At 44.1% G+C, this 9,444-nt stretch overlaps 1 protein-coding gene across 2 annotated transcripts in view; it reads left to right on the top strand.

Moving 5' to 3' along the window:
* prpf4ba (pre-mRNA processing factor 4Ba) overlaps positions 1-9,444 on the top strand; it is a 35,005-nt gene that overhangs the window by 2,427 nt on the left and 23,134 nt on the right. For both annotated transcript variants that reach the window (XM_024139111.1, XM_024139108.2), the window contains exon 3: positions 1,248-1,385. In XM_024139111.1, coding sequence (XP_023994879.1) covers positions 1,248-1,385 — 138 coding nt within the window. The remainder of the gene's footprint in view (positions 1-1,247; positions 1,386-9,444) is intronic.

Here is a 9,444-nt window from a genome sequence, read left to right as displayed (position 1 = left end):
CGATGCATGAAATGTGTTTTACAGGGTCAGCCGTAGCAGTATGATAGATGCAGTGAAATGTGTTTTTACAGGGTCAGCCGTAGCAGTATGATAGATGCAGTGAAATGTGTTTTACAGGGTCAGCCGTAGCAGTATGATCGATGCAGTGAAAGTGTTTTACAGGGTCAGCCGTAGCAGTATGATAGATGCAGTGAAATGTGTTTTACAGGGTCAGCCTGAGCAGTATGATCGATGCAGTGAAATGTGTTTTACAGGGTCAGCCGTAGCAGTATGATAGATGCAGTGGAAATGTGTTTTACAGGGTCAGCCGTAGCAGTATGATAGATGCAGTGAAATGTGTTTTACAGGGTCAGCCGTATAGTATGATAGATGCAGTGAAATGTGTTTTACGGTCAGCCGTAGCAGTATGATAGATGCAGTGAAATTGGTTTTACAGGGTCAGCCGTAGCAGTATAGATGCAGTGAAATGTGTTTTACAGGGTCAGCCGGAGCAGTATGATAGATGCAGTGAAATGTGTTTTACGGGTCAGCCGTAGCAGTATGATAGATGCAGTGAAATGTGTTTTACAGGGTCAGCCGTAGCAGTATGATCGATGCAGTGAAATGTGTTTTACAGGGTCAGCCGTAGCAACTAGGCAAGTCAGTTAAGAACAAATTCTTATTTACAATGACAGCCTACCAAAAGGCAAAAGGCCTCCTGCAGGGGATGGAGGCCTGGGATTAAAAATAATAAATACAATACAATATAAATATAAATATAGGGAAAAACACACATCACAACAAGAGAGACACAACACTACATAAAGAGAGACCTAAGACAACATAACAGCAAAACATAACACAGCATGGTAGCAACATGACATGGTAGCAGCASAAAAACATGGTACAAACATTATTGGGCAAAGTCAACAGCACAAAGGTCAAGAAGGTAAAGACAACAATACATCATACAAAGCAGCCACAGCTGTCAGTAAGCGTGTCCATGATTGAATCTTTGTAAGGGTCTATCAGCAGAATCTGAAGRAGATAAAAGCCACGAAGAAGAAAGGAGTGTTGACGTAACACCAGTACTTAWTTGCCATGTGGAAGATGGCATGTGTCATCATGCCGCGATATTCCCATCCAAACATAGTCCAGTTTACGTCATCCACACATTGAATCGTGTCCAAATCACACACCCTTTTTTAGGTAATGCATGGAGAACATTGAATGTGTAACCCCTTGTCCTGTTGCTGTGTGACCTTCAGGATTCGGAGCCAGGACGAAGCAGGGGGCCGTAGGGATGCCAGCGCAGCTCTAGGTGCCCGGCGACGGCTCAGCCGCTCACCATTCAGGCGGAGGTGTTGCTCTCCCAGGAGACGCAGCAGGTCTCCATTCAGGAGGAGGTGGGTGGAGGTACTTTTGTCCCCATATGTCTTGATAACTGTACTATCCCCGCCTGTGTTGTGTATATGTRTYMYKMRKRAYACATATACACAAGTCATTCTATCCCGATTCTCTGTCCGATGGTCTACTTAGACCGAAACGTCATTCTTTATTTTAATCTTTACTCACAATAAGAAAATATATAATGGGGAGTGTTGCAACCTACCTATTTTGAGGTTATCATAGTTCTTCTAATTTTATTGTCACGTAACCGGATAGGTGCAGTGAAATGTGTTGTTTTACAGGAGCAGTTCAGTGAAATGTGTTGTTTTACAGGAGCAGTTCAGTGAAGTGTGTTTTACAGGATCAGTTCAGTGAAATGTGTTGTTTTACAGGATCAGTTCAGTGAAATGTGTTGTTTTACAGGATCAGTTCAGTGAAGTGTGTTGTTTTACAGTATCAGTTCAGTGAAGTGTGTTGTTTTACAGTATCAGTTCAGTGAAGTGTGTTGTTTTACAGTATCAGTTCAGTGAAGTGTGTTGTTTTACAGTATAAGCCATAGTAGTACGGCGCCCCTGGAGCAAGTTAGGGTTATTTGCCTTGCTCAAGGGCACATTGACAGATTTTTCACCTTGTTGGCTCGGGTATTCGAACCATCAACCGTTCGGGTACTGGCCCAACGCTCTAACTGCTAGTTTACCTGCCGCCSTAATCATGTTTTTCTTCAAGGTTCAATAGTTTATACAGTGCATTCGGAAAGTATTCAGACACCTCGWCTTTTTTCACATTTTGTTACGTTACAGTCTTATTCTACAATGGATCAAATAAAATACAAATTATCAATCTATACACAATACGCCATAATGACAAAGCAAAAACAGGTTTTTAAAAATGTTTGCACATTTATATAAATATTCAGACCCTTTCACTCAGTATTTTGTTGAAGCACCTTTGGCAGCGATTACATCCTCAAATCTTCTTGGGTATGACGCTACAAGCTTGGCACACCTCGATTTGGTGAGTTTCTCTCATTCTTCTCTGCAGATCCTCTCAAGCTCTGTCAGGTTGGATGGGGTGTGTCGTTGCACAGCTATTTTCAGGTCTATCCAGGGATGTTCGATCGGGTTCAAGTCCAGGCTCTGGCTGTGGGCCACTCAAGGACATTCAGAGACTTGTCCTGAAGCCACTCTTGCGTTCTCTTGGCTGTGTGCTTAGYGTCGTTATCCTGTCTGAAGGTGAACCTTCGCCCCAGTCTGAGGTCATAAGCTCTCTGGAACAGGTTTTCATCAAGGATGTTTCTGTATGTTGCTCRGTTCATCTTTCCCTCAAACCTGGCTAGCCTCCCAGTCCCTCCCGCTGAAAAACAACCCTACAGCATGATGCTGCCACCACAATGCTTCATCGTAGGGATGGTGCCTGGTTTCCTCCAGACATGACGCTTGGCATTCAGGCCAAAGAGTTCAATCTTGGTTTCATCAGACCAGTTAATCTTGTTTCCCATGGTCTTAGAATCCTTTAGGTGCCTTTTGACAAACTCCAAGCGGGCTGTCATGTGCCTCTTACTGAGGAGTGGCTTCCGTCTGGCCACTACCATAAAGGCCTGATTGGTGGAGTGCTGCAGAGATGGTTYTCCTTCTGGAATGTTCTCCCATCTCCACAGAGGAACTCTAGAGCTCTGTCAGAGTGACCACCGGGCTCTTGGTCACCTCCCTGACCAAGACCCTTCTCCCCTGATTTCTCAGTTTGGCCGGGCAGCCAGCTCTAGGACAAGTCTTGGTGGTTCACACAGGCTACTGTGTTCTGAGGGACCTTCAATGATGCAGAAATTGTTTGGTACCCTTRCCCAGATCTGTGCCMTGACACAATSCTGTCTCGGAGCTCTACGAACAATTCCTTCAACCTCGTGGCATGGTTTTTGCTCTGACATGCTCTATCAACTGTGGGACCTTATATATTAGTACCAGTCAAAACTTTGGACACGCCTACTCATTCCAGAGTTTCTTTATTTTTTTTACAGTTTTCTACATTGTAGAATAATAGTGAAGACATCAAAACTATGAAATAACACATATGGAATCATGTAGTAACCCCAAAAAAGTGTTAAACAAATCAAAAATATATTTTATTATTTTTATTACTTTACCCCCTTTTCTCCCTAATTTTGTGGTATCTAATTGTCCCATCGCTGCAACTCCCGTATGGACTCGGGAGAGGTGAAGGTCGAGAGCTGTGCGTCCTCCGAAACACAATCCAGCCAAGCCGCACTTCTTCTTGACACAATGCTTAATTAACCTGGAAGCCAGCCGCACCAATGTGTCGGAGGAAGCACCGTATCAGCCGGCCAAACCCTCCCCTAACCCGGACGACGCTGGGCCATTTGTACGCTGCCCCATGGGTCTCTGGGTTGCGGCCAGCTGCGACAGCCTGGACTCGAACCAGGATCTCTAGTGACACAGCTAGCACTACCTTAGACCACTGCGCCACTCGGGAGGCCCTTCAAAAGATGTTTTATATTTACGGTTCTTTAAAGTAGCCACCCTTTGCCTTGATGACAGCTTTGTACACTCTTGGCATTCTCTCAACCAGCTTCATGAGGTAGTCACCTGGAATGCATTTCAATTAACAGGTGTGCCTTGTTAATTTGTGGAATTTCTTTCCTTTTGAGCCAATCAGTTGTTGTGAAAAGGTAGGGGTGGTATACAGAAGATAGCCCTATTTGGTAAAAGACCAAGTCCATATTATGGCAAGAACAGCTCAAAAAAGCAAAGAGAAACAACAGTCCATCATTACTTTAAGACATGAAGGGTCAGTCAATCCGGAAAATTTCAAGACCTTCGAAAGTTTCTTCAAGTGCAGTCGCAAAAACCGCTATGATGAAACTAGCTCTCATGAGGACCGCCACAGGAAAGGAAGATCCAGAGTTACCTCTGCTGCAGAGGACAAGTTAATTTATAGTTACCATCCTCAGAAATCGGCAATTAACTGCACCTCAGGTTGCAGCCCAAATAAATGCTTCACAGAGTTCAAGTAACAGGCACATCTCAACATCAACTGTTCAGAGGAGACTGCGTGAATCAGGCCTTCATGGTCGAATTGCTGCAAAGAAACCACTACTAAAGGTCACCAATAAGAAGAAGAGACTTGCTTGGGCCAAGAAACACGAACAATGGATATTATGCCAGTGGAAATCTGTTCTTTGGTCTGAATAGTCCAAATTTGCGATTTTTGGTTCCAACCGCCTTGTCCACCACTTGGTCTTTTAGAATTCAAGGCACACTTAACCAGCATGGCTACCATAGCATTCTGCAGCGATACGCCATCCCATCTGGTTTGCGCTTGTTGGGACTATATCATTTGTTTTTCAGTAGTACAATGACCCAAAACACACCTCCAGGCTGTGTAAGGGCTATTTGACCAAGAAGGATTGCTGCATCGGATGACCTGGCCTCCACAATCACCCGACCTCAACCCAATTGAGATGGTTTGGGATGAGTTTGACCTCAGAGTGAAGYAAAAGCAGCCAACAAGTGCTCAGCATATGTGGAAACTCCTTCAAAACTGTTGGAAAAGCATTCCAGGTGACTTCCTCATGAAGCTGGTTGAGAGAATGCCAAGAGGGTGCAAAGCTGTCAACAAGGCAAAGGGTGGCTACTTTGAAGAATCTCAAATATAAAATATTTTGATTTAACACTTTTTTTGGTTTCTACTTAATGTGTTATTTCATAGTTTTGATGTCTTCTATTCTTCTACAATGTCGACAATTGTAAAAATGAGTCGGTATGTCCTTACTTTTGATTGGTAGTGTGTGTGTGTGTGCCTTTCCAAATCATGTCCAATCAATTGAATTTACCACAGGTGGACTCCAATCAAGTTGTGAAAACAGGATGCACCTGAGCTCAATTTCGTGTCTCATAGCAAAGGGTCTGAATACTTATGTAAATAAGGTATTTCTATTTTTCTATTAAATACGTTTGCTAAAATGTGTAAACCTGTTTTCACTTTGTCATTATGGGGTATTGTGTGTAGGATGAGGATTTTTTATATACAGTGGGGAGAACAAGTATTTGATACACTGCCGATTTTGCAGGTTTTCCTACTTACAAAGCATGTAGAGGTCTGTAATATTTATCATAGGTACACTTCAACTGTGAGAGAKGGAATCTAAAACAAAAATCCAGAAAATCACATTGTATGATTTTTAAAGTATTTAATTTGCATTTTAAATTGCATGACATAAGTATTTTGGATACCTCAGAAAACAAGAACTTAATAATTTGGTACAGAAACCTTTGGGTTTGCATTACAGAGATCATACGTTCCTGGAGTTCTTGAGCAGGTTTGCACACCACTGCAAGGCAGGGATTTTGTCCCACTCCTGCCTACCAGACCTTCCCAGACCTTCAGGTTTCGGGGCTGTCGCTGGGCAAGTACGGACTTTCAGCGCCTCCGAAAGATTTTCCTATTGGGTTCAGGTCTGGAGACTGGCTAGGGCCACTCCAGGGACTTGAAGATGCTTTTCTTAAACGGAGCCACTCCCTTCGTTTCCCCTGGCTGTGTGTTCGGGTCGTTGTCATTGCTGGACAGACCCAGCCACGACCCATCTTCAATGCTCTTTACTGAGGGAAGGAGGTTGGTTGGCCACGATCTCGCGATCCCTGGCCACATTCCATCCTCCCCTCAATACGGTTGCAGTCGTCCTGTCCCCTTTGCAGAAAAGCATCCGCCAAAGAATGATGTTTCCACCTCCATGCTTCACGGTTGGGATGGTTGTTCTTGAGGTTGTCACTCAATCCTTCTTCTTCCTCCAAACAGCGTAGAGTGGAGTTTAGACAAAAAGCTCAATTTTTGTTCCTCATCAGACTACATGAACCTTCTCCATTCTTCCTCTGGATCATCCAATGGTCATTTGGCAGAGACTTAGACGGGCCTGGACATGCCCTGGCTTGAGCAGGGGAACCTTGCGTGCGCTGCAGTATTTTTAATCCATGACGGGCATAGTGTTTACTATGGTTTTCTTTTGAGAACTGGTGGTCCAGCTCTCTTCAGGTCCATTGAACCAGTCCTGCCGTGGTAGTTCCTGGGCTGATCCCTCACCTTCCTCATGATCATTGAATTGGGCCCCACGAGGTGAGATTCTTGCATGGAGCCCAGACCGAGGATATTGACCGTCATCTTGAACTTCTTTCCATTTTCTAAGTAATTGCGCCTAACAGTTGTTGCCTTCTCCACCAAGCTGCTTGCCTATTGTCCTGTAGCCGCATCCCAGCCTTGTGGCAGGTCTAACAATTTTATCCTGATCTCCTTACAGCAGCTCCTCTGGTCTTGGCCATTGTGGAGAGGTTGGAGTCTGTTTGATTGAGTGTGTGGACAGGTGTCTTTATACCAGGTAACGAGTTCAAACAGGTGCAGTTAATACAGGTAATGTGGAAGAACAGGAGGGCTTTCTTAAAGAAAACTAACAGGTCTGTGAGAGACGGAATTCTTACTGGTTTGGTAAGGTGGTCAAAATACTTACAGTGGGGAGAACAAGTATTTGATACACTGCCGATTTTGCAGGTTTTCCTACTTGACAAAGCATGTAAGTCTGTAATTTTTATCATAGGTACACTTCAACTGTGAGAGACGGAATCTAAAACAAAATCAGAAAATACACATTGTATGATTTTAGTAATTAATTTGCATTTTATTGCAAGCATAAGTATTTGATCACCTTCAACCAGTAAGAATTCCGGCCTCTCACAGACCTGTTAGTTTTTCTTAAGAAGCCTCCTGTCTCTCACTCATGTCACTGTATTAACTGCCACCTGTTTGTAACTCGTTACCTGTATAAAAGACACCTGTCCACACACCTCAATCAAACAGATCCAACCTCTCCACAATGGCAAGACCAGAGCGCTGGTGTAAGGACATCAGGGATAAAATTGTAGACCTGCACAAGGCTGGGATGGGCTACAGGACAAAGGCAAGCAGCTTGTGAAGAAGGCAACAACTGTTGGCGAATTATTAGAAAATGGAAGAAGTTCAAGATGACGGTCAATCACCCTCGGTCTGGGCTTCCATGGCAAGATTTCACCTCGTGGGGCATCAATGATCATGAGGAAGGTGAGGGATCAGCCCCAGAACTACACGGCAGGACCTGGTCAATGACCTGAAGAGAGCTGGACCAAGTCTCAAAGAAAACCATTACAGTACACACTATCGCCGTCATGGATTAAAATACTGCAGCGCACGCAAGGTCCCCCTGCTTAAGCCAGGCATGTCCAGCCCGTCTGAGTTTGCCAATGACCATCTGGATGTATCCAGAGGAGAAATGGGAGAAGGTCCTGTGGTCTGATGAGACAAAATAGAGCTTTTTGGTCTAAACTCCATCCACGTGTTTGGAGGAGAAGAAGGATGAGTACAACCCAAGAACACCATCCCAACCGTGAAGCATGGAGGTGGAAACATCATTCTTTGGGGATGCTTTTCTGCAAAGGGGACAGGACGACTGCACGTATTGAGGGGAGGATGGATGGGGCCATGTATCGCGAGATCTTGGCCAACACCTCCTTCCCTCAGTAAGAGCATTGAAGATGGGTCGTGGCTGGGTCTTCCAGCATGACAACGACCGAAGCACACAGCCAGGAAACTAAGGAGGGGCTCCGTAAGAAGCATCTCAAGGTCCTGGAGTGGCCTAGCCAGTCTCCAGACCTGAACCCAATAGAAATCTTTGGAGGGAGCTGAAATCCGTATTGCCCAGCGACAGCCCCGAAACCTGAAGGATCTGGAGAAGATCTGTAGGGAGGAGTGGGCAAAATCCTGCTGCAGTGTGTGCAAACCTAGTCAGAACTCAGGAAGACGTATGATCTCTTGTATTGCAAACAAAGGTTTCTGTACCAAATATTAAGTTCTGCTTTTCTGATGTATCAAATACTTATGTCATGCAATAAAATGCAAATTAATTACTTAAAAATCATACAATGTGATTTTCTGGATTTTTGTTTTAGATTCCGTCTCTCATAGTTGAAGTGTACCTATGATAAAATTACAGACCTCTACATGCTTTATAAGTAGGAAACCTGCAAAATCGGCAGTGTATCAAATACTTGTTCTCCCCACTGTATGTCTTGCAATATAATGCAAATTAATTACTTAAAATCATACAATGTGATTTTCTAGATTTTTGTTTTAGATTCCGTCTCACACAGTTGAAGTGTACTTATGATAAAAATTACAGACCTCTACATGCTTTGTAAGTAGGAAAACCTGCAAAATCGGCAGTGTATCAATACTTGTTCTCGCCCACTGTATATATATATAACATTTTAGAATAAGGCTGTATCGTAACAAAATGTGGAAAAGGGGAAGGGGTCTGAATACTTTCCGAATGCACTGTGTATCATTAATTGAAATGACCATTGAACATCGGGAAATCTTACATATTGCACCTGGCTTTTGCTTTTTCTCTCTGTGACCCTTCTACGTAGGTCATTGGATCGGGAAGGATGGGAACGGAGGCCGCAGTGGGGTTCCGATCCCAGGAGGGGAGGCAGAGACTGAGCCGGGACAGAGAGGAACAAGTTTAAGGGCAGCCTCTCGGAGGGAATGAAGGTCGACAAGAGAGGCTCTGAAGATGAAGTGTAGGCAGTTCACTTGGGATGTAATTTTAGTTGCTTACTGTTTCCCTCTGACGTGTTGAATGGATGGTTCATACACAATATGATCAACATTTATCCATTTCAATGTCATTCATTTAATCACACACCATTTTTAGCAATAAGCTTTTGTCTATGGGTGTGGGGTGGACGACCACATTGTATGTGTGTGTTGAGTGGTTTGTCCTGTAATAGGCTGGAAGATTACGATGTGGATGGAGGACGACGGGAGGCTCTCATCGAACAGAGGAGGCTACAGCGTCTGGCCATCGTCCAGGTGGGTAAAAGACGTATGACGTCATCATCATCCCCTCTGCACCGACCTAACTTAACCAGAGCCACACAGCCATGTTGCTACATATGTATTTTAACCTTTTCTTTATTGGCTATTGTATGCACAGCGCATGCAACACATGGACAAATAGGGGTGTTTTGATTGGTTAGT

Source organism: Salvelinus sp. IW2-2015, unplaced genomic scaffold (genome assembly GCF_002910315.2).
Source record: "Salvelinus sp. IW2-2015 unplaced genomic scaffold, ASM291031v2 Un_scaffold1681, whole genome shotgun sequence".
In the NCBI taxonomy this organism is placed as follows: domain Eukaryota; kingdom Metazoa; phylum Chordata; class Actinopteri; order Salmoniformes; family Salmonidae; genus Salvelinus; species Salvelinus sp. IW2-2015.
This window is presented reverse-complemented; position numbering and strand designations above follow the sequence as displayed.